Source organism: Rhinolophus hipposideros (genome assembly GCF_964194185.1).
Source record: "Rhinolophus hipposideros genome assembly, chromosome: 14".
Lineage (NCBI taxonomy): Eukaryota > Metazoa > Chordata > Mammalia > Chiroptera > Rhinolophidae > Rhinolophus > Rhinolophus hipposideros.
Genome location: NC_138060.1, coordinates 12,181,421 through 12,207,522, shown reverse-complemented (window position 1 = coordinate 12,207,522; position 26,102 = coordinate 12,181,421). Strand labels below are relative to the sequence as shown.

Here is a 26,102-nt window from a genome sequence, read left to right as displayed (position 1 = left end):
GTGGTGTTTTCTTCCTAATCAATCGATAAAACCTTTTATTGAGCAGATAGTACATACCCGGCATTGTCCTATGTATCAGTGAACAGAAACATGAATTCTAGTTCTGGTGCAGGTTGCACTCTACCCTGGGGACATGACAAAGGACTCACCACCTAAGTGACGAGCAGAACTGAGCCCTTGCTCAGCTCTCCTTTCCTACCACGAAGAGCTGCTTTTCCTCGATATGTCATTGGGGTTGAATGTGTGTGTCAGGAGCATATACACGTACAAGACCTGCCCAACTTCTTATAGTTCATAACCCTTCCGCATTTTCTATGTACCTTGCAATCTGGCTAAGCCAGTGGCTTATCCCAGATCCTTAGTACAAACCATGCCATGCCCCACCTCCCTACTTCTTCCCACGTTTTTCTTTCCCGGTGGTATTTCCTGCCCTCAGCCTTGAACATGTAACTTCCCCAAGCAATCCCAGAAGGTACTTCCTTCCTGATGCTTTTCCTAGTCCTTCCATCTGAATAGAATTTTTCTCCTTAGGCTTTCCCCGCTGTGCTCAGATGGTACTTTGAGAACACCATACTGTAGTGGAGACAGGCACCTTAAGGGAAATCCAGTTAACAATAATTACAGGCCAAAGGTCCTATTGTACTAATGAATACCAGCGTCACATTGAATTATACAAATGTATATTCTCTATTTTAAACAAATTACGACTAGTGTCTTCCAGTTGGGTCATATGGCAGTCCTGTACTTACTCAGTTATTTTTGTATTTTATCAACAGGAAACATGTCATTAAAATCTGAAGGCTCTCCCGACCCCTTTCCTTTTTATATGTGTCTGTTCTACTCATATTTCTGGATCCACTTACATTTGTCTGCCAGAAAGATGGATGTCATTCAGGTATTGGAAGGAAGTGATGCTTCTGTAAATAGCCTTTTTCATCTGGGTGTTCAGTTTCTCCAGCTAGGGCTGAGAGAATCTGATGACGTTTGTGCATTTTTTTCCGTACCCAGGACAGACCCAGCCTGTGCTTCTCTTTGCCTCAGCTCTGGCATAACCTCATCCCGTTCTTCCTTGTTTTCAACACCCAAGAGTAGCTGTGGGGCCTTCATCCGCTTCAGACTTGCCAGAACCCTCCACTTGAAGCTGGGCCCTGCTGTGATTCTAGGTCTCCATCCAGAAGGAGCTGGGCTTTTTCTCGGGACTCAAGAGACTGTGAAAGACTCATAAAAAGGAAAACTCCTTTGCCAAGAGAAAGGGCTGCAAACACCCTCTGTTTCTGCCTCTAAAAGCAGGGCCAGTGGTTTCCACTGCTGTATTTTTGTTTTTTATGTCATTTGAATAACCATCTCCCTACAGGCGCTAGCAACTGTGCGTAGTGCTGAACTGGCCTTCTAGGGTCCTTTGAGAGTGACTGTGTGACAGTATTTTACTGTTTGCAGCATGGCTATAGACTGCCTGTTTTACAGGATTGAAAACCTTCCTGTCAGATGCCCACAGGCTTCCGGCTTTGTGGTCACCTTTCTAACTCTTACGTAATCTGCAAGCATATAGCTGGATTTTTCACTGCATTTAAATTGTTACTCAAAATTTAATGTAGTCATTTTAAAAAGCTATCCCCTAGCTGGTTTGAAAAGATAGAAATCCAGTGTGTAAAAGCCACAAAGGGGGCATATATATATATATATATATATATATATATATATATATATACACATATATATATAGACATATATATATATACATATATATATATACACACACATACATACATACACACGCAGTTGGGGCGCGCGCACGCACGCGTGTGTGTGTGTGGGCATTTCACATATATAGTTTTTCCAGTTCACACAAATCAGTGCAGTACTTTTACACTTGGTTTTCACCTCAGGAAAGTAAATTGTTAAATGTTTCCAAAGTATCAAGTGATCTTGCATTTTAATCGGAAAGACTTTCTTTTTGATGCTCAAGAGCAAAGTTGTAAATGAGTAGAAAATTTTACATTTGGTTCCCGCTGTCTGCCTTTTCCCACACTTTGATTAAGGAAGAGCTTTTATCAACCCATAGAAAATCTCAAAGGAGCTGCCTTTTTTTTTTTAAGGGACAAGCTTCTCCTGGCTCTCTATTGCTGCACTATAGATAATTGATAACGAGGTTATTCTGATAATCTGACTGCACTGACCCATGTAGTTTATATTACACTCACATATGTGTTACTCATGAGAGCCAGGCAGGCCGCGTGTACTTCAGTGGAGGTAAACTGAGGTTAGGGAGGTATAGGAGGCGTGCTCGTGAACTTATTTCCAGGATGTAGCGAACCTCGGCCTCCAAGATTCATCTCCTCTCCTTTAAATGGTCTTGCCGTGCAACTGCCGGGAGTCGTATTAGAATCTGCTGGCCAAGACCAGATTCAGTGGCTGAGTAATTCTTTCAGGATCACTTTCCCTTCCGTCTTTTGACACTTTATCCAACCCTCTGGGTCATTGGCCATCCAAACTTCATTTCCTGGATTGAATTTACATCTTTTCAGGGGGTAGGTGGTCTTTTAACAGTTCTTGGCATAGTTCACTAGTTTGTCCATTTGTTATACTCTTAACACAAATCCCCAGGACTTAAAAGTGTCTTAAATTCATCTCCCAGAAGGTCCTCAGAGTTGCTTCTACATGAATGAAAGATCTATACATTCAAGAGAGAGCTTCTGAAATCAAACCAAGCAGGTTCAGATATTTGCCCAACTTTGTTGATTTTCAGGGTGGAATAAACAGGGGTAATATTAGAAGTCTTTCAACCAAATCAATAAAAATTCAAGCAAAGGCCAAAGTTTCTTCACTCTTTATCTCTGTACCTTTGACTTTCCAAATACTTCTTGTCTGGAAGAAATGAAGCATATTTAATATTTTAACACTCACTGTGTTTCTAGGAAGAAGGTCCTTTGTGCTTTGGAGAAAATATGCTCTTCAGAAAGAATTATGTAAATATTAATTTTTTTCATTAATGTGTTTAATTTTAGACAGCCATGAATATATTTAGCCTTATTTTCAGATTTTCATTTAGCTCCAGAGTTGCATGTGTAATCATTAAAGTTGGACAGATTCTCTTTGGCCATGGAGAAAGTGAAGTTGTATTTGAAGAAAACATTTTATAACCTGGGATTTAAAAACTGTGGGATTGTATTTATATTGTAGAAATCTAACATATTTGAGTTATGTTTTAAAAATTGTATCTGACTACTATTGCTCCCAGCTAAAACATGTAGAAAAATGCCCGGTTTTCTCTATGGGAAAGGTCTATTTTTCTTCTTAATAGAAAATGGACTTAATTGAATTATTAAATGAAATCATTGCACTTTTGATTTGGACAACCTAAACCATACAAAGTTTGAAATTATAAAGCATTTTCTTAAGCAGTTGTTTGTTGGGATAATGGTTCTGTTACAGTGAGCTACCAGTCCTCCCCCCCTTCACTGTTTCCCTCCTTTTTCTTTTTCACATTAATGGTGTTTCATCGTAAATATTTGTTTTACAATATGCTTTTGTTTGTAGTGTTACTACGAAAAGCTTAAGGGTGACTCTCAAATGTAAATTATTTTAAAAACCATACAATTAGAACACCTTAATTCTAGATCACGGGTACTTCATCTCTCTCCAAGCTCATGGAAGACACCACAAATCTATCAGTCTTCCTTGCTGAGCGCAGATGTGCCCTCTTGCTTGTTTTCACCACTGCTCTGCCAGCTGCCTCCATCAGTCATATGAAGATGAAATTTGTTTGTCGTCTTTGAATGAGAGTATTTAAGGAAGGTCCTTTTATGAGCAACACCCTGTGCTGATGGGAAGTACAGAAGAAATGTTTTATTCTAGGAATTTATATTTCTGGTTTGGAAGGTTATTCCAACACCAGGTAGAACGGTAAGCAAAGTGCAGATAAAAGTTTTTGTAATTAATAGGACACAGATGATCACTTTCCACGCAGGAAAATCCTGAGTTGCTCTGATTTTATCTGAAATCGGACAGTCAGAGGAACCTCGTTCGCCATTGTGCTAAAGCTTGAAAAACCTGTTTCCTTTGTAAAATTTAAGCAAGAACCAAGATACAGGTTTCAACCAACATTTAAAATCAGTATTTTAGGAAATATTTAGAAATGGAAATCTATATCCATATAGCTCGATTTCCACTTCATATATATATATATATATATATATATATATATATATATGGAGGTCATCAGCTGCGTTTGGCCCCAGGTATACATGTTCATTTTGGTTCGAGTTTTGAGTAATTTAGGATCAACAGTTCAATCGTGCATAATTTAGTGATTCAGCACAGTAATAAAACCTGGAACCTTCTGCTTCTTTGTTTCTTTTCTGCAGGAATTAAGGGCAGATAGGAAGAAAGCAAACATGAATTAATTTGATTTTATGTGCTTAAGCAGACATAATGAGAATCTGTTGGTGTGGCAGAAGTTACCACAAATCTACATAAAAATGAATAATACTGACGTTAAAAGAAAGAGCATTAGTTATGTTGCTGTGATGGCAGACCTAAATCACTTCTCAGGCTATGTATGCTTACACATAAGGGTCTCAAGTTCCTGAATTTATTGGACATTCCATGGAAGCTGATGTGCTGGAGGGGTCTGAAGCATGGCCCTGCCTATTCCAAGTGAAATTTCCTGGTGTTCCTTTCATTTTCTTGCCCTTTCACTAACTAATGCCTTATTTTTCTCAGAAAGACTAAAAAGACTTTTCCAAAGAGAAGAAATGAAATGGGTTTCCCCACCCTTTTTGGTAACCAGGTACTTTTAATAGCAAGGCTATTTTTGGCTTCTTTCCTTGGCCAATATTGTGATACTTTTTTGAGCACACTGGGGCCCACAGGCTCAGTGGCAGCTCTTGAGTCGAAAATGCAGAGATCAGTTACCAAGAATCCCAGATTTCCTGTTACAAGAGGTCAAGCAAATGGTACAAGTTGCATAAGTATTTCTTGGAGATAAGCTGTTCTCTCAGCTCAGTGTACTCTTTCCAGCTAGCTAATATGAATCTCTGTCAATTCAGGGTTTAATCTTTAGGACCGTGCAGTTTACATGTGAAAGGTAGCGAAATTATTTTTTAAAAACCAGCTACAATTGATAAGATTTGTTGGAAAAATATAATTGCTAATATTGCTGCCATGATATTCGTACATGATAAAATATCAAGCGAGGTTTTCATCACTGATAAAGATTAAAGTTTGTTTCAAAATCATTTAGAAACTTTATTATCAAAATTGGGGCATAGGGATCAGAGAGTATCATATACTCCCTGGTTTATTATCCTTGAAGAGGCCTCTCGTGGATTGTTTTATCTTTATTTTTCTGCACTCTGATTCATTCTTTTTTTCCAAAGATCCTCACTAGTAATGGTTTTAATTCATCTGAAGGTTTTTATGTTGTAGAGCTCATTCTGTTATTATGCATTTTTAATTAATGCCATCTTTGAAAATCTATCTATATTGTTTTATGTACATCTTGTTAATTGCTTTCAGTAGCTTTGTAGAATCCATTGATCCCATTCCTTTTATTCTCTCAGGGAAGGACACCTTGCTTGTCTATCACCTGTTGCCTTAAACACCTTTATATACAAAGGTGTGTTTATATGTGTGTGCACCGTCTATATAAAAATGGGTTTCTTGAATTTTTAGTGAACTGTGCAAAATAGTTAATTTGTTTATTAATGAATTTCACCCAAATCATCTCTTTCACTTGCTAGAATGACTGTACCATTCTATACCACCATTGTTTGTATATGGATTCACGTGAGCTTACCAATAATGTAACTCTTTTAATTTTGCCTTCTCTTGTTGCTAGTGAGGTTACTATATATCATTTTATATCTTTAACCATTAGAGTTCCCCCTCCTGGAATTTGCCTATTCAAATCAGTTTCTGTTTTAAAAAATGAATTTTCCTGACTTTCCTAGCAGTGGTCACTGCATTTTGTTAACTCTGTTTAAGAAGTTTACTATGAAGTTGTTTTTCGCAGCACTTGGAGCAGACTTTTTGCCTGTGAAGCACCCCCTGAGATCACTCCTTGCATTTCTTTTGGCCTTTTAACAACCTAAAATCTTGCTTGTACTTGTGCAGTTGTTCCCTCATTAGCTCCAGTCTCCCTGCAGTGCAGCCAAGAAAACGTGAGCAAACCCTGTTGAGTCACTGCTTTGCTTAAAACCTTCAGTGGCTTTCCTTGACCTTCAGGAGAAAGGCTTGAGTTTTTGCTGGGTCTTGAGGACATTCCCCCTACCCCCTCCACCCGGTGATTTAATCACTGACTCAGGTCCTCCCCTGGGCTCTGTCTCTGTGTTCCAGCCACAGATAACTTCTTCCTTACCTTTCCTGTGCCTTCTCCAGCCCATCATGTGCTCTTCACTCTGCTCCTGTTGCCTTCCTCTGCCTGGAAAATATCTACTTTTCAAGTTTCTCATAACATCTTCAGGAAAGCAGGACCCCCCCACCTGCCCCAACCCATCTTCACACTAGGTTAGATTTCTCTGTGTTTTCCATGGCAACTTTGCTTCCTTTTTTGAAACTCTTTCTACACATCCAATATTTAATGAACTTTTTGTTTAAAGACAAAAAGTTGGGAGCAGAGGCATTGGGAACTCAATGAGGTCTGTACCTGTGTCTTATTTCTCTCTGCTGGATCCCAAGCGTCTAGCTTAGCAGGTGACACACAGCAGTGCAATTAATTGATGTTGACAGAGGGATGAAAGTGTGTGCATATTAAATACTAATTCCATGACTTTGGCTTTGTGCCTCATTTTTACTGAACATTGATATCATTAGTTCATTGGGGCCTCCTTTTGATTTTGCGGTTTGCATTTACTATATAAATATATTTAATTGCATTTTTCTTGCTGATCAAATAAGTATACTTAAATACATTCCTCTCTGTTAACACTGTCTACAGGTTTATTTTAATAGGGATGAACATGTGTGTGTATATTACTATCTTAAATATCATTATATACTGTGCTGCTATGTCATGGTTTGTATAATTGTTCCCTTATTTTGAAGCATTAGGTTGTTTTCAATTTCATCACTTTGTAATGAAATACAATATTTCTTGATATAAATTAACTTTTTTCCCCCACGTTATTTCTTCAGAATTACTGCTTTTGAACAGCTCTTATTTGGTTTCATGGCTAAGCAGTATGTACCTGTTTATGGAGAGCTCCACCAAAATTAAGTTTTATAATTTCTTTGTGTTTTACTGTCTCTGAAGTATAACATTAAAGTTGTGTCCATTTGCATTTCTTTCTCTGCTGGTAAATCTGTAAATTTTTCACCAGGATGATTTCCGCCCTCAATTTCCTGTATTTACATTGTCAGTGTGCATCCTTTGATGTCTTCCTAACATAGTCAAATCTTTCCATTCTGTGAGTGGCATAAGGAGCTAGCAGTCAGGATCTTATCTTCCAACTTACTCCTGTTTTGAGTTTTTTGGAACCTCACAGGATTTGCTTCTAATAACATTCTTTGATATTCTTAGAAAATATGCAATAATATAGAGTCAGCTTTAGAAATAACTCCTTTATAAATAATTCCATTTAAATGTAGTTATGGCCCCTTAGCACTGCTAAAACCAAACCAAAATAGTAACACGTTTCTTCATTGGGGTGAGACATATTCCACTGAAAAGACAGAAATTCACATAATAGAGAGTGTGTTTTCCTGGTTCTATTTTAAATTTAAAAGTTGTTTATGGATTTGCATTCCATAGTGTCGCGACATCATTTAGAATTAGGCTTTGCTTACTGAACTCAAACTACAAAACTTCACTTAAGCGTGACTCAATTACCCTTTAATGTACACATAAAGCAAGGAAAAACTCCATCGGAATTTGTCATTATGATTGATTCTTGTGCACAGAAGACTGGAAATCTTTCCCAAAACTTTCATGGCGGTTTTTTTGATCTTTTGGCTTTTTGTTTGATATACTTGAATAATCTACATAGTTTTGATATTTAATTCCCCTTATTCTTGTCAATTGGGAGCTAGGATTGGAAGGTTGGCATTTCTTTATTCTCCATGCAGTTAGGGGTTTCTTCTAAAGCATTTAAATTATGCAGAGCCTAGAATTATTTCAAGAGTGGTTTAATAAGCGTATTTGAGTTTATTGGGGAGACAGAACTGCATGGATTTGAAGTCATAGCTTGATGGTTAGGTTTTATTTATTTATTTATTTATACACCAGTTAAGGGTATTTCTTTTTATCCCCAATTTCTCTTCTCTACTGGTTTTTCTCATGCTGAACATAGGATGAACTTTTACGTGTGAAGGGCCGTAATGGACAGTTGGGCAAAATGTTCACCATACAAGAGCACTGGACAAGGAGAAATGGTGGGTGCATTCCCATGCAATGGGCACCTTTTCCCCTCATACACGTACACTAATGAGGTGGATTGATATGTGGTTTTGTGATGTGGGACTTGAGTAGTTGCTAAGAATTTTCTAGGTTTTGTATTTCCATGTGGATTTCTTTTCTTTTTTTTTAATGAATGATATTTTATTGGGTCTTTTTTATTTATTTTTTTTACAACTGAAACTCAGGGAATTCAGAACAAACATCCTTGCCCGTGAGCTTCTTACAGACACTAGGAAAAGTTTCAACCTTGTGTTCCACATGGTTCCGCTGAGCTTGGTCGATGTGGACCTTTATGAGCCGGTTGCCATCCAGTTCCCCCACAAGAGAATGTGGGCACATTCTCTTGCCCACAATCTCACTTGGGAAAACCAAATCCTCCAGGATCGCACCGTGCACGGCTGTCAGAGTGCGGCTCCTGGGATGCTTTGGCTTATTTTTTGTATGGCTCTCTCGAGTTGGATTCGGCAGAATTCTCCTCTGAGCGCTAAAGACAAGGTGCGTCCCACTGAACTTTTTCTCCAAGTCGAGTACCAGCTGGCCTTGGGTTTCCTGGAAAGATTTCAGTTGGGGAACAGGAACAAAGATTATCGTAGCTTTCCGATCGCCACCAACCTCAATTTCCTTGGCTACTGTTTTATTCAGCGCCGAAGCTGGGCCTTGAGGTCCGAGAGCCTGGGAGACGCAGGATTTGAACTCGTCCGGCTTGTCCACTTGGGCTCACGGGCTTCTCCTGGGTGATCGCCGGCCTGCGAAGAGTCTGTGTGGCTTTCTTTTGCCTTTTTATCGTCTTTCTTTTGTGATCCTCAAGAAGAGCTATCCAGTTGTCTGGGCCTTTTTATTTCTGTTTATAGCATATTCCTCAATAACTCAGCGTCCTTGGCTGGAGCTTTGTTAATCCTGGTCGTTTCATCTCAAGTGCAGTGCCCTCCATTGTACTAGGAACCTCGGAGGGAATATCCCCAGCCTTTAGTTCTTTTGCTGCTTTCTACTCACCAGTGGGAATGCCTGATTTTTCAAAAGCCATGTAAACGGAGAGGCATGGTCTGAGGAAGAACTCAGCTCTCAGAGATTAGTACAGATTTTCTAAGAGTTTTTCTTTTGTGTCCCTGCTATAACAAAAGGAAAACTACCCACCACCTGTTTTTCAGCCTAATTGATTGTATTCACAGTGGGACCCCTGTGAATAAAACTCTGGTTTATTTCCCGTCCAACTGGGGTTGCTTTTCTTCTCATGGAAGCTTGACTTCAGTTCCTGTCTTGAGTGGAACAGAATTCTGGCAGATGGTCCTGTAATTGACATCATGATCAGAAATCAGATGAAGGTCAAGATAAAGATTCTACTGCTCTCCTCTGTCTCTTTGACTTCCTTGACCCACTTTTCCTATGTTGGAAAGCAGTAATTTTACTTGACGTAATATTTCTCTGTGATTCCATGCTGGCTCTTGGCATGAGATGTAAAGTTCACTGATGTTCTTGGAGACAGGCCTTTTACTTTAAGTCAAATCAATGCCCTCTGGGGACGTTAGCTTTCTGCCTCCTGCTCAATTTTAAGAAACGTGCTGGGGACTCTCCACCGCATTTGGCAGCTCCCTGCCATCTGGTAGTCATCGCTGTCTTACGTTTCTATCATGCTATGAAGACAGCGGTGTGGGAGAGGGTGTTTGCCCATCCCCTGGTTTTCCTGTTCCACGTTTAAGCATCTGAAAGTTTTCTTCATACGTAAGTCAGAACAGTCTTTGTCTTTGTGAATGAAGATACTGTTCTGCAGTGACATACCTGCCTAGTTTCATTAGCTCAATTTTCTTCCTAACTTATTACTAAGGAAGTAAAAGTTTGACCCTAAAGAGAACATATGATTAGGTAGTATATAAGTCAGTTATATAGAAAGAGAACTGGAAGGATATACGTAAACCTAATAAATCATAACCTCTCCTTTGAAGAGGAGGAGAAAATGGGCAGGGAACATACGGGTTTTGTAAGGGATGTATTTTGTTTCACCAAACTAACTGTATTTTTCCCTCTTTTAAAATGAGAATCTATTTAACTTACAAAATAATTTTTAAGTGGCCTAATTTTAAAAATCATTTTCAGATAAATGTCTCTATTATTAATCCTGCATTCCTTTTCCCTCCAGCACGTTCTAAGCAAAGCAATCTTTCTCAGCCACTTTGCCTGTTCTGTGTTTCTCAATATTCCAGGACACCTCTCACTTCCCTCCTGTTGGCTTGAATGTGATGGGGTTGGGGGGTGTAGTGGGGGGTGGGTGGGGAGGTGGGGTGTTGTGCCGAAATCCTGACTAATGTGGAAGTATTCATGTTTCTTTACTGCTTTATAGCAAGTGAAGGCTTCAAGTTGGAGGAAGGTGTTGTTCAGCAAATAGAGCCGTGGAACATATCTCATTTGTCATCATCTTATTATTCCTTAGCCTGTTTCTGGAGATCAGTGCGATCAAGTTTGTGAATCCTTCTTCAGAATCTGTAGTTTGAGGCTTTGCTGAGTGAGGCCTTATGGAAGGAACTTGTGTGTTCCTGTCTCTCCATGCCCCCCCCCCTCCATTCCCCTAAGTTCAAGAAGTGTTTGTGTCTGATTATTTTTCAGATATTCTGCGTTAATTGAAATTAAGTTTTCAACAAGAGCACTAAATCTTACTGGGTATTATTAGAGTACAAAGCATCATATTATTACTTGATTTAAAGTCAAATACTTGACCCAAATAATACAGGAAATCCCAAATAGTGACACTGACAGTAGATAGCTTGGGTTGCATTTGTAACTCCTAGCTGAACAGCAGAAACAATTACAGCTCATTTGTGAATTAATGTGTCTGGACATATGAGTTAAAAGTCATCAAGTAAACTATTTGACTGTTGAATAGAATATATACAGAGCACTGTTAAGACAGACGTGAATATTATGGCACTTTAATCCCCCAGCCCAAAGGGAGTAAGCTGTATTTGACATGGGGGACATTTTAATTTACCTCTTAGTCAGGAAGCTGAAGAAACATTCTCTTTGTAAGCCATTGAAAGTTGGCTCTGTTTTTCTTTGTTGGCATTTGTAAATTGAGGTTATTGTAGCATTCTGGCCATTTTTGGCTTTATACAGAGAACTGTAAGGTCTAATGAAAATACAGTTTGATTCAAATAGGGCAGTGTTGAAAATTATTTTAGTAACAAGATTATCATAGTTCTAAATTAATTTTGAAAATCCTGATTTTAGTGCTAGATGGTACCCAAGAGACTGTCTATTTTGACCTCCCCTCTGTATTTTACAAGTGATTGAAGTGAAGCCATGGCAGAACAGTGCTGCGAATAAAATCTCAACTTTCAAATCAGGCTCCTTTTTATATGTACTCTAATATGAAGCAGTGATGATTTGGGTTACCTATGGAATTCCGTAGATGCCTGTTGAATTATTCCTGTTTTGGCAGAAAAGTTAAAAGTATATATGCTGTGTTTCCCCGAAAATAAGGCCTAGCCACACCATCAGCTCTAATGCGTTCTTGGAGCAAAAATTAATAGAAGAGCCGGTTTCATATTACAGTAAAATAAGACTGGGTCTTATATTAATGTTTGTTTCAAAAATGCATTAGAGCTGATGGTGCGGCTAGGCCTTAAAACACGGTATTGTTGTTATTATGTTTATCTATATACATTGTAGTCGTTATATATGTTTAGTCACCAACTTGTATTGGGCTTTATATATGTCCAAAATCCACCCCCCCCACACACACATATTCAATTCTCGTAATAGTCATGTGACATATAGGCACTATTATCATGCCTATTTTAAAAATGAAGAAACTGAGGTATAGGAATATTAAATAACTTGCGTTGGGGTCAGTTAACTTTGGTCAAATGTGGTAAATCCATTTCCATTGCAGATCTCAAGCTTTTCATCACTATATATGAAAGTCTAGTCTCTAACAGGGCATTTATAAATTTAAAAATTACATTCTGAAAATGTCAAAACAATGGAACCAAAGTGATGATGAATGATGTCCATTCTTGTGGCTAATTTTTCCTTGTGTTCTGAGCTGTCCTCCTCTCAAGCCTTTTACATGTCTTTGTCCCAGTGCTGTGGGGGCTGGAAGGCCTTCGTATCCGTCCTGGCTGGCTGACTGCAGATGCCCTTTGGTTATGGTGGCAGCCGGGGCTTATTGGCAGCTGTTGAGTCGGTGTGAATCTGTGCGGGTCAGGTCTTCCAGCCTAGACGCCTGGCTCCTCATTATGCCTCAGGAACCCACACTTTCCACAATCCTTCTGCCCTACAGCGGCTCACATCAGTGCATTGCTATGTCAGGCTGAATAATTCGCAGCATTTAGCACTTAAATTGGCTCATTGCAGACAATCCAATTAGAATAAAGTCTATTATCGTTTTGGTACCTTAGAATGAAATGGAGTGTTTAAGCGATGAACACGCCAAGTTGCCTGGCAGTTGCTCTGCGTCTAACTCATCTTCGTCTTGCAGGTTCTTTGCATCTTGCTAAAATGACACCCTGTCTTGGTGTGAGCCATGTATGAAGTTTGGTGACACGCCTTTCTTATACAAGCTTTCTTGTGATGTCTCAGTATCTCTAGGCTCCTGAGAGCTCAGCAAACACCTCTCAAAATCTCGGTTCCGGGTCTGGCTAACAAGGAACATTCAGTGAAGGTTTCTTTTCACATTGAGGCAATAACCCAAACAGGCACTGATAAAGGATGTGGCCACATCCTGCATCAAAGACACCATGCAGCTTAGAGATCAGTAAAATAGAAGTTTAAAGTGGGAAGCAGTTGATAGAACTCTTAAATGAGAACAGAGGAGGAAGTGGGGTGAAAGGCAGCGTGGCGGAGAAATGATCCAAGAAAGGTGCTAAACAAAACGTCCTTGCGTTGAGCCTAGGATGGATTGACGGTTTCTAGATGTGGTGTTAGGTTTATGAGCAGACATTTTGATATCTGTGTGAAAGTGAGGCGCTCCCAACTCAGAAAGAAACAGCTGTTCTTATGTCATAAGGACACAGATGCATTTGGACTCATCAGGCCATAATTGAGAAAGAAGTCAATTATTAACTGGAGATACATATTTTTATTTATTTGTTTTTACTCACCCTCAGATGCAACATGGTAGTCTGATGAAACCATTCGGTTCCAAACCTGGGTTTGATACTCAGCTTCATCGTTTTCTGGTTGTGGGACACACTAACTAGAGAGAGGCATGGCAATTAATCTCTCCGAGCTTTATCTAAAAATGAGCATAACATCTCCCTGTACAAATAATAGTAAGGATAGGAAATAGTATGTAAATGCCAGTTGCATTTAGTAAATCTATCAATGTTGTCTGTTTGTTTATTTCAGCTGTAAGCTCAGAAATCACACAGACAAGAAAGGTCCCTGGAATAGTTTCCTATAACCTTTTAAGGTTTTGAAAAGGGCTGTATTTGAATTAGACACCATGGATGGAGTGGGAGACCGGGGGTGGGAAGTGCCCTTGCCACTGAATATGGCAGTGATTTAAACCATTTCTCTCTACCTGTTTTTCCTTTTTGTTTAAGGTACGTTTTGTATAGCTGGCCAACTGATCCACATTGATTTCTTTTACACTGTGAGTCAAAAAGTCTGCCTCACTTCCTGGGGAAAGCCTGGTTCTGTAAATGTCCTATTATCCCTCTGTAAATGCTGTTAATGGCTTCTTGAGGAGCGTCCAGTGGTTGTGATTGTGGGGCTGGGAAATCTCTGCACTCTGCTCCCACACTGCAGTGGGTGAGTTGGTTTTTAACTTGGTTCCCAGTGGTGGAAATGCTCCCACGAGGTCAGAGCATTGGTGCTTGTAATTCCTGTGATCCCTGCATGTGAAGGCAGAGACCTGAACTCCAATAGACTGGTACTGTCCTTGGGAAGCACAGCTTTCGAACTGCAAAGGGAGTGTTGTTTTTATGTGGCATCCAGCCATCAGATAATCGCTTGTCCCTTGTTTCCTTCCAGGTGCTGCGTGGAGGGTTGGACGTGCAGATGTGGTTGGTGGTCTATGGTCGAATAGGGGAGTGTTTGGGGCTTTTCCAAAGTAAGGATGTGACAGGGATAGCAGGACAACTAGAGAATGGTTAAGTGGTTACTCTGTTTATGCTGCAACAAAGAGAAAGCAAATAAAAAGCCAGACAATATCTAGATTCATTTGTTGATGGACCTACTTATCCACTAATATACTGTTAAAATTAATTAAACAAGGAGGCCATTAGACTGAAGTGGCAGCCTATGTACCAAACAAAAATCTAAGCCTGTAAATGCTTCAAGGTTTGATTTCATAATCAAATCCTAAGGTCAACCCATCACAAACAGCCAACTAGGCCTTAAGCCATAGCCAATCAGTAGTTTCCTTACTTTGCTTCTACCTTTCCTCCACAAAAGTCTCTCCCCACCTTCTGTTAGTGGATTGTTCTACCCACTTCTGGTTTGGTGCTGCCCCATTTTAATAAACTTTTGCTCAAATCAACTCTTTACATTTTTAATCCGTTTTAGTTTAACTTTGAACACTATCTATCCACCGAGTATGAGAAAGCAGCATTTTGAAAACAAAAATGCTTCAGAAACTGGATAAAAATTTGCTACCCATGCTTTCCTTCACCCATCCCTCTTCAGCTCTTCAGCCTGTCCTTAGGACGGGGGCACAGAAATCTTTCTTCCCTGGGCCTGCCTTAAGAGCAGTCACCAATAGCCACTGGCTGTTAATTCTGTTAGTTACCCATGAGAAGAAGAAGAAGAAATTATCACATGGTAGTGCTGGGATCCCAGGCACCAGTTAGAGAATTCTTTTGATTCTCACCCATAACAGGAAGTGTTGTAAGTGTGAAACCCGACTGGTCCCGCTGCAGAGGTAATCTCAGAAGTGTGATGAGCTGTAGTGTGGGAGAGGGAGGAGGGCGTCCCCACATGAGGAGAGGTTTTTCTTGGTAAGGAGCTAATGCATGCCCGTACTTGTCGCCACAGCTCAGTTCTGGAACAAACCCATCCTCACTTGTCAAATGCGCTTTCCAAAGTTTTTCCAACTCTGTGCCTCTGGGACGACATGTCCAGAAATCATTGCTATCCTTCCTCATTTGCAAGCTCCTCCCAAATGTGTGAATGCCATTGTACACAGATGAGGTTTTGCAGAATTTTAAAAAAAATTTTTAAAAATATTATCTTTAGAGAAATTTTAGGTTCACAGCAAAATTGAGAGGCAGGTACATACATTTTTCAAATACCGCCTATTTCCACACAGGCATAGCCTCCCTCAGGATCAGCAACCCCACCAGGTGGCTCTTGTTATAAATGGTGAACCTGCATTGACGTCATCATCATCCCAAGCCCATCAGGGTTCGCGGTCATTGCTCTACATTCTGTGGATTTGGACAGATTTATGATGACGTATATTCACGATTATAGTGTCCTAGAGAGTAGTTTCACTGCCTTAAATCCTCCGTGCTTTTCCTAGTCGTCCCTCCTTTCCCCCAAGCCCTGGCAACCACTGATCTTTTTTACTACCTCCGTAGTTTTGCCTTTTCCAAAATGTCATATATGATGGACTTGTATAGTATACAGGCTTTTCAGATTGGCTTCTTTGCATTTAGTACCATGCATTTAGGGTTCTTCCATGTCTTGTCTTGGCTTGATAGTATCTTTTTAGTGCTGAATATTATTCCGTTGTCTTAATGTATCACCGTTTATTTGTCCATTGACCTGCTGAAGGACATCTTGGTTATTTCCAGGTTGTGTCAATCATGAATAAAGTTGCTATACAAGTTTTTATGTGGACATGAGTTTTCAAGTCCTTTGGGTCAAGTATCAGTGAGAATGATTGCTGGATCTTACGGTAAGAGTATGTTTAGTTGTGTAAGAAACCGCCCCAATGTCTTCCAAAGAGGCTGTACCACTTTGTATCCCCACCAGCAACATATGAGGGTTCCTATCACTCCATGTCCTTGTCACCTTTTGCTGTTATCAGTGTTTCCATTTTGGCCATTTTAATAGGTGTTTGCTGAGTGTTTTGATAGAAGTACATCTCCATTTTAAGTTAGACATACTAAGACAAAGAAGACATTTTAAGATAGAAATAGTGAGAGATTGATAAAGGGTACAAACTTTCAGCTCTAAGTTAAATAAGGTCTGAGAATCTAATGTAAAACAAAATGACTATAGTTGATAACACTAAAAAATAAGATGGACGGTTTTATATTTTTGAAATAAGTGCATTTTTTAAACATTGGTATGCTATTCGTTAAAGAATGTGTAATACTTTAAAAATTGTAATGATATAATTTAATAAAGGTAAATTTTGAATGGATGCTATCTTAGATTTGGGGAATTCTGATGTTTTCTTTTGGTCTCCCCTGTTCAATTGTAAACTTACAAACAAGCAAACGTCTTTCAACATGCACCATAAATTTTGGCTTACAGTAGGTAACCTTATGTTGCAGCAAACTGAGAGGGTGTTGTTCTAATAAAATAAAAGTTGATTTCCTTTCCCCCCTCCTTTCTCCTCTGTCCCCCTCTTCTATCTTCACTCTCCCCCGCCTTTCCTTCCAGTTATTGAGAACAGCTTATTGAGAACAGCTAAGGGAAAAATGATTGGGCAGTCTACTTATTTGGCTTCAGGAAAGTTCCATTTTCTTTTTTGATTTTCATTTAACCATCGGGACACTGGTAAATATAAACCTGGATAAAAATAAAATGATGGAGGAACAAGAAGGTTCGTAAGGTGTTAATGGAAGACAGTAGAAGCAGATCTGAAATGGAAAATGGTACATTGGAATGTAATATCCCTTGCTGAGGGGTGTTACTGGATTCTGTAGTTACAGGTCAGAAAATTGGTTTCCTTCCATAAAGTCTTTATAGAAAACAAAAAGCAGCACACGTGCATATTTAGCTTAATTAAACCATACCTTAACATCTTTATGTGTCACTTGAGATTCGATAGCCTTTGTGTGTTTAACATAAACGGAGCATTTAGACCTGTTTGTAATTGTTTCAAACATGAATCTAGATTTAGTATAAAGGAAACTTTTTCTAAAATGCAAATTCTACTTAATCAGACAGCATGTTTCAGTTTGCTGAAACTTGTGCACGGATGGGCAGCTGGTGAGCCACATACCTACTTCCAAGTACAACGGACCTGCCGTTAGGATGCTTGTCCTCAGCAACGGACCCTTTCCCCTCAGGCACCGTCCTGTTATCACCTTATTGGACTTAATCTGGGCTAAAATTTAATGTACCAATAGGTGTTGGAAAACATACCTCTCCTGGATCACTCCGCTGCATATTCATCTAGAAAATTTGCTTCATGATTCAGCAAACATTTCATGAATGTTTGTGCTAAAATGCTGGGCTAACAGGTTTTGTGCTTTACGTGGGTATGTGGTCAGGAGTGGGAGATGGATGAGAAAGCTGGCAACAGTAGCGGGATTCACAGGGAGGGAACAACAGGGCAGCATGGAGCACATACTCCTGTAGTGAATGAGTAAGTGCGTGTGTATGTGTGTGAGTGAGAGAGAGCGAGAGCTGGAGCGAGACTGAAAGCATGCGTGCATATGAGACAGAGAGAGACAGAGACAGAGAGAGAGAGAGAGAGAGAGAGAGGCAGAGACAGAGAGAGAGAGAGAGAGAGAGAGAGAGGCAGAGACAGAGAGAGAGAGAGAGAGAGAGAGGGAGAGAGACAGAGAGAGACAGACAGAGAGGCAGAGAGGGAGAGACAGAGAGAGGGAGATTGTTGTGGGACCCGAGGAAGGCCCTCCTGTGGAACAGGCGCAGGGCCTTGCACTTCCTGTTTCCTGTCTGGGACATGCTTTGCTCTGTACCTCCATCACCCACCCCACCCTCAGGGCATATATCTTGCTCCTTCACTCCATTCTGATGTGTGTTCAAACTTCATCTTCCCATGGAGACATGCCATACCAATAAGCCCTTTAAAAATAGTACTTCTGACATGCTCTCTTCCTTTCTCCCCACTTCCTTTAATCCTTTTCTGAAAAGCTATCCCACTAGCCATTGTTATGTTCTTCCATTAGAATTGAACCCTTTGCACCCTGTTGTTTTCCCAGTGCCTACAGCTTAAAGGAACTGACTAAAATTTATTAATTAGTGCTGACATGATATATCAGCTCGGTCTTCTTTATAAATTTGAGCCCTTTAACTAGTTGTGTGTCTTGGCCCCAAACATCACAAAACTAAGCTCTGTTTTGCATGTGTGTAGGTAGGGGCCCTGCACTGTGTAATGACAAATAATGGCTTTAGAATAGTGCCAAGAGTGGATTTAAACATACATGATATTTGCTATTCCCGGGTATTTCTTTACTTGCTGAGTGAAGTAGTCTGGTTTTTTCTTAAAAACAGAGGCCTCATATTAAATCTGTTATTCATATTTCCTTGAGGAGGAATATTCAAATATAGCCTACAATAGACTATTAATGATCAGCTACAGGTAAATAATATGGCATGGGTGTTTGCAATACAGAAAACAAAGGGTTTGATGTCACAATAGTTTGAGGGGAAAAGAAGTTAAATTTTAAAAAGGATCAAGGTTTTTAGGTAATGTATTTGAATGACTTTCTACATTTTTGCTTTAAAAATGAAACAGCAACAATATATTTTTTGTTTTTATCATCCAGTAAGTATTCATCTCACACATACATAGGAAAGGTATTAATGTTATACCTATTTTATGGATTAGAAAACCGAGGCTTGGAAAGGTAAAATAGTGTTCCCAGGTCCCTAAGCAGGAGCTCTATCCAGGCTCTGACTCCACAGCCCATATTTATTATTTTATCATTGTGCCATAATGCTTTAAAACATAATAGAAGGAATGTATCAACTGCTAATTTTATCAAGAGAACTATTCATCTTTGAAATAACTAGTTAACCATCCATTTCCATCATACTACTTTGCGACAAGACAATTTTATAAAAACCTTAAATGTCTTTTTATGATATCCTGCAGTAGCTCTTATGCTCCAGGAACTTGGAGCATATTATCCTTGAATCTCCTGCTTCTTTTTCCTTTTCTTTCTTTATTCAAAATTTGTTTCCTCTTAGGCTCACCAAAGGTTGCCGGCTATTGTGTGTTCTCTCTGGTGTGGACTCCAGTTGGCTGGAACATGGACCATCCATCCTGCTGTGTGCCAGGGGTCTACTGGTCATGCAAATTCTGACCTGGACTTCCAGGGCTCACCGCTTCTGGATATGGCGATTCCAGATTTGGAAACGTCATTCCGTCCTGCCTGGAAGTGGTCTAAGAGGAAGGAAATGGAGTTTGTGGGGGCTCAAAGACAGGTTATTGTTATTAATAGGCGGCTATATTAGGAACTGTCATTTTTAGTATATTCTAAATGCCTTATATTGGAGAGCCAAAGAAGGTAATGGACGTTTCAAAAACATCTTGATTAAAAGGTATGTGCTTAATTACAATTTGTTCAACTTATTGGCATCTCCCATGTGCCTAGTACAAGGTAGCTAAGGCGTTTACTATCTGACGGGGAAGACAACTACTGAAGAAGTGATCCCTTATGCTGGAAGTGCTACAAAGGTGAAATGGAAGAAAGAATGAAGCATATGGATAGGTGATTTAGTGATCTTGGCCAGTGGTCAGCAAAGTTCTGAAAAGGGCCAGATAGTAAATATTTTAGGCTTTAAGAGCCATATGGTCTCTGCTGAAGCTACTCATTTTTGCCGCTGTAGCATAAAAACAACCATAAATAGTCAGTGAACAAATGGATGTGGCTTGGCTCCAATAGAACATTATTTACAAAAACAGATTGTAATCTTCATTTGGCCTGTGGGTCATAGCTTGCTGATGCCCCCTGCTCTTGCCTTTTCTTTTTTTTTTTTCCCACTGTCTCCTTTGTGTGGTTCCCTTTCACCGTCATCCTTGTCACCTTGTGGTTACAAGATGGCTCCCTCGGCTTTCTGTAGCCCAGCCTTACATGGTAGAGACCAAAGCAGGAGCTAAGGAAGCCAGGAAAACTACTTTTTCATCACAGGAAGTCCAGCAGACTTCTTGTTACAAATCATTTGCCAAAACTGGAGCCAAGAGGACTGGATTCACAGGGCTGGCCTGTCTCCAGCATGAGTCATCCTTTGGGTTGAGTACGTTGCTTCTCCAATGAATTCAAGGATCTTTGATCGAGAAGAAAGAAGATTGTTGTCTCGGAAGCCATAGTGTTTCCATAGGAATCAGCTCCTGGCTGCTCTCAGCTTGATCCTCTGACCAGGGGTATCAGCTCACCTGGAAGCTTGTTAGAAGTACACAATGTCACAGCCCACCCTGGACTTTTGAATCAGAACCCAGCCTGCATGTTAAACAAGATTTCAGGTGATTTGCAGACACATTGAGGTTTGAGAAGTGGTGTACAGGATCGTGGCAGGCCATTTTAAGGATGTTTAAACCGAGACTTGGAGAAAGAGTGGATTGAGTGCTTGGTAGCCCCATTGGTATAATGCCATTATAAATTCCAGTTTGTCATGATATTTCACATTTAACATCGTAGTGCATTTGGTGCTCAGTGTTCACAGTGGACAACAGTTAGTTCGAGGATCATCCCATTGCTTTTTTTCTCCCTCAAATCCTAGCAGTGCTCATGGTGTTATGAGGTTTGGGGGTGGGGAGGAAGTCTAGACGAATAAGGCAAAATCTGTAAATGCCTTTTCTTTATTCATATTTTAGCACATACAGGTGACACGGCATTTCTTGTCTTTATTTCAACACAATTCGCCATCACTCATTACAGGCAACTGCGTGAGTGCAGATGACTGTCAAATGTCTGGCTTCTATTTTTGACTACAGGAAACTCCACAGTTAAGCAACCAAATTCCATTTCAGAATTCTGTTTCTATTTTGTGTTTGGTTCCCTTGATCTTTTCCATCGGTAGACACATTAGCTTCCAGAGCACGCAGGGTGTTTTTTCTTTCGGATGTATTCTGTTCAAAATGCTGAGGGCTTCCCCAGGAACTAAAAGCCTAGCTGACAGGAAATGGGGTTGGTCTCACGGTACATCTTTCGCTCCCAGACAACAGATCTTTGCTTGCAGTCATCTTTTCAAGACTTGCTACATATTGTAAGGCAGAGCTCTCAACTGTCCATTGGAATGTCATTAGCTGGTGTGCTGTTGTTAGCTCCGTATGGGGAGAGGCCTATATGAAGTCTGCTTGCCAGCTGGACCGGTCTCCCACTTGGCTGTTTTGAGAATGGTTATATCCTGTACTGTTGAAACAGGATGAACTTGGCCATGAGAGTCGGCCAGAAGCCCTCTATCCCATTTATGTGGCTGTGCTGGCTGGGTTCTGAGAAGTGCATGATTTCATTTGGGAACTTGCTGGTTTGCTGCTATTCTTCTGAGTCTGCAAAATGATTCCATTGAAGCATGACCGAGACAAAATAACCCTGGGGCTATATTTGGTGTGGTTTGTCTATAAGGTTGAAAAGCTTGCTGTAGGATTTTCTTGCTTTGTAAAATTGAAGGCTTTTTTAAAGTTGTGTAATTTCTATGGTTTATAAATCAGATTATCTTCTTGTAACGATTTTAATGTTTAGTAGAAACTAGAGATAAGATAGATTCCTCTGTGAAGATTTCATAATTGTTTGGTGACGTTGGATGTTTTCCCCTCTCAAAGTGAAGTAGACTTGTATTCAAAGAGGGTGAGGTGTGGGGGGCATGGGGTGAGAAAGGGGTTGTCAGGAAGCTGTAACTTGGTTTTTTTTTGTGTGTGTGTTTTTTTGTTTGTTTGTTTGTTTTGTTTTTTGGTGGCTACTTATCTGAATCTGAAGGAGAGTATTCCGTGAAGTTGTGGAGGAAGATAAATTAGCCAGATGATGGATTATCCGCCATCCTTCTTCTTCTATAAGGAATACGAGGAGAGAGGTTAAGTGACTGACACACGATCACTTCATTTGTCATTGGGAGGACAAAGCAGGGTTGCATGGCCCATTGAGCTCCCTCTGGTTCCCCACACGCAGCTGCTTACATTGCCCCTGATGGTTCTCTCTCCTTCTTTCGGCCTGGGGACTTGCCTGAGAAACTTGGACAGTGTGATAGCACAGCATGCCGAGTCTCCCCCTCCCGAATAAGGGAGCCCCATCTTGAGATTCCCATGAAACACTGAGGTCACTCAGATGTGTTTTAACCACACAGAATGTGATGCTTTCTCGTCTCACGTGGATGTGGAATGAAACCCAATCACATTATCAAATCAAATTTGTTATTTTGCCTCCCTGTTCATTTTTTTATTCCCTACTTTCTATTGGAAAGATTAAATTACTGAAAGAAAAAGAATAGCAATTGTCAGACTGCATGAGGAGCGGATTTATTTATCTTTTATGGATGGGACCAATATTTCCTAGACTAAATTGCTGATGTTTAGTAGCTTTGAAATTATAGGACCTTGTTTGGGAGTCTCCATAAAACTAAAGCTTTTATAGCCCTCGGATGATACGACTCTGAGAAGACTGAGGCATGCTAGTGACTTTTTTTTTTCACTTTAGTTTTTTTTTTTAATTTTAGAAGTTTTAGGTTCATTTTCAAAATTACAAAAATGCTGGTGATAAGGAGGTTGGCAATGCGATGTCTCTTGAAATTTGATATGTGTATGGAAAGGTGGCCACTGTGTCCTGACAGTCTCTGGTCGTGTAGTGGTTCTCAACTGAAGGTGATTTTGTGTGTCCCCTCACCTGGACACTTGGCAGTGTCTGGAGGCTTTCGTGCTTGTCACAACAGGGAGAAGTGTTGCTGCTGGCAGAGAGGGGCCCGCGATGCTGCCCCACATCACACAAAGCTCAGGGGCGTCCCTCATGTCATAACCAAAACCAAACATTCTACCTCGGAGCTTTTTGTTATTTAATGAGACACTTAAGACATTACGCAAAACTTGTATAAATTGTAGCAAACATTTGTCTGTGCAAAAAAGCATTAGTTTTAAAAAATATCACATGGGAGCCTTCTGAGCTAAACGTTTTTTCCTAGTGGTTGTTCTGTCCTTGGGAATGCAGATGGAGGTGCTATTTCATTGTATAAAATGCTAGTTTATTGAAGAATTAATATTTAAGTTTTGAAATATTACATTGCTTTACAAGATTGACTATTCCTTTAACACTGTTCTCTTTTAATTCAGTGATTTTTAAATGATTGCGTATTTAGTTCTAAGGTGTTTTTCCTAGATTGGGACTCAACATTGAACTGTAAAATGAATAAATAGTCTTTTTGACTTCCATATGGTTTTCATTGTGAGAAAATGCCCATTAACTGAGCCAAATTGTCCTTTGGATGTGAGTTTTTTATTGTGGATCACTGCCCAAAAGGTGATGAATTAAACTGTTCAACTCATTTTAGTTGTGACCTGAGATGAACAGAAATGCATTTGGAAAGTGAAGCACAGGTTGTTTACCAGCCTCGGTGTGAGCGCCACCCTGCAGACTCCATGCAGACACCCCCTGCGTGCTCTGTCCCAGCGGCCATCAGCCATCCATGGGTGCTTTGCAAAGTGACATCCTGTGACCTTGAACTGCATTCAAGTTTCCCTGTGAACGGTTTCAGCTTCTTGATTTTTATTTTCTTTCTTTCTATCTTTCTTTCATGTATACCAATTTCTACTACATAAAAGGCCTTGAATTATCTGTCAGTAATAAAATGTCAGGTTTTTTTCTTTAAAAGGTTTTTTTTTATTGGGGAAGGGGAACAGGACTTTACTGGGGAACAGTGTGTACTTCCAGGACTTTTTTCCATCCAAGTCAAGTTGTTGTCCTTTCAGTCTTAGTTGTGGAGGGCACAGCTCAGCTCCAGGTCTAGTTGCCATTGCTAGTTGCAAATCCCCTGTGGGAGTCGAACCAGCAACCTTGTGGTAGAGAGGAAGCACGCCAACCAACTGAGCCATCTGGGAGCTCAGTGGCAGCTCAGCTCAAGGTGCTGTGTTCAATCTTAGTTGCAGAGGGTGGAGACCACCATCTCTTGCGGGACTTGAGGAATTGAACCGGCAACCTTGTGGTTGAGAGCCCACTGGCCCATGTGGGAATTGAACTGGCAGCCTTCAGAGTTAAGAGCTTGGAGCTCTAACCGCCTGAGCCACCGGGCCAGCCCCTGAAATCTCAGGTTTTAAAGTTACTAGCAATGTTCTTTCTTCCCCTGGGTAGTTGGATATTGTATACATACTCAATGACAGAGCACTGGAGAATGTGGTCTTTTTTGACTTTTACCGATTGCTTTTAATTCTCCATGATCAGGTTGACAAATTGCCAGTGTACATATTTATAGAGAAAAATAAAACTGGGGCTACCTACATTATATCTATAAATACAGCCGTATGTAAAAAATATGATGGTGAGAGTCCTCTTGACTATATCAGTTATGCATGTTTTTAGGAAGATTTGAATATAGAAGGTTTGTATCTATATCAATTGGGGTTTGTACTTTGTGTGGCTTTTTATTTTCTAGGGTGACTTTGAAAGAAATTTTGACCCAAACACACCAGACAATTAGTCCCCACAAATTGCATCTGGAAGAATAGAGTGTTGGTGATTTTCTGAAGGTCAGAGTTGTGACGTGTTCAGCCCCTACTTCTCTCCCTCTCCCTGTCCCTCTTCTTCTCCCTCTCCCTTCCTTTCCCCCTCTCCCTCCCTCTTCCTCCCTCTTCCTCCTTCCCTCCCTCCTTTCCCCACCCCCTAGTTGTGTGATGAGGAGTTCACAGCATAAGGCTGATCAATCACATCAGTTCATTTTGGGGTGTAGGATTGGATTTTACACCATTACCTCTTACTTTCTACTTACTAGTAACAACGATTTTCCTCATCAGTCAGTTAGTGACAAATTACAAGCATGGAAAGGAGAGAGCATAGTACTGAAAGCTCTTTGAAAAACAAAAGACCTCAATGCTCTGAATGCACCGTAGCCTGAGGTGGTTGTTGGTGAGCTAGCCATCTTCCAGGGCGTCATCTGTGGGTGTTTCAAAATTAAAATAAAATAATGGAAGAAATAATACTAGTAGTAGAGCTATTGATCCACTACAAAGGGGAAAACGGCAGTGCAGCCTTCATTCGTTACTTAGGAAGCGCCAAAGCCTGTGTGTATCACAGGCTCTTGAGGTCTGGCTCCAGCTGGCCTCCCTGACTAGGTCTTCAGCTGCCCGGTCTCTTCCTCCAGACACCTCAGTACACACGCTGCTGCTTCAGGTTGCAGTGTTCTCATCTGCCTTTTCCTTCTGTTCCCTGTGCCTGGGAGGCTCTGTGCCTGGCGTATTCTCCCCATCAGCGTCTCTGCTTAAAGGTTCATTTTTTTTGTGGCTCCTTCCAACTTACCTTGTGGACTTCTTACTTGCTTTAGAATTGTGTTTTATAGTTCCACCTCAGGAATGTAAACCCCATCAGGGAGAGAGCTTGTCTCTACCCACTCCCTCAGGCACTACCCCTGCCCTCCCCATGGAGTGAGCACTCAGGGAATCGTTATTGAATGGACAAATTTGTACCCCCCCAATAATGTAAATCTTTGCGATTTTAATGTTTAAAGGAGCAGACATCCATTTTTCTAGAATTCTGCTTGACAGTATTTATTACATAGGACTGTTGTTCAGCACAAAATTGCTTTTCCATTCCATCCTATCCTGCCAGGTGATAGCATGTCCACAGTCATTAGATTCCCTCCTTACTAGGATGTGACCACTCTGCCTTCCATGCTACTTTGGGAGTTAAGCTAAACTCACTGGATCTTCTGG

The 26,102-nt window shown here is 40.4% G+C and overlaps 2 protein-coding genes across 5 annotated transcripts in view; one reads left to right on the top strand and one right to left on the bottom strand.

The window, feature by feature from the left end:
• PTPRG (protein tyrosine phosphatase receptor type G) overlaps window positions 1-26,102 on the top strand; it is a 705,739-nt gene that overhangs the window by 316,565 nt on the left and 363,072 nt on the right. The gene's annotated exons all lie outside the window — the stretch shown is intronic.
• LOC308507327 (small ribosomal subunit protein eS7-like) overlaps window positions 8,564-26,102 on the bottom strand; it is a gene marked incomplete at both ends in the record, with an annotated part of 37,888 nt that continues 20,349 nt past the window's right edge. Inside the window, one exon of the mRNA XM_081072189.1 lies at window positions 8,564-9,067. Within this exon, the coding sequence (XP_080928315.1) occupies window positions 8,564-9,067 (504 nt within the window). The remainder of the gene's footprint in view (window positions 9,068-26,102) is intronic.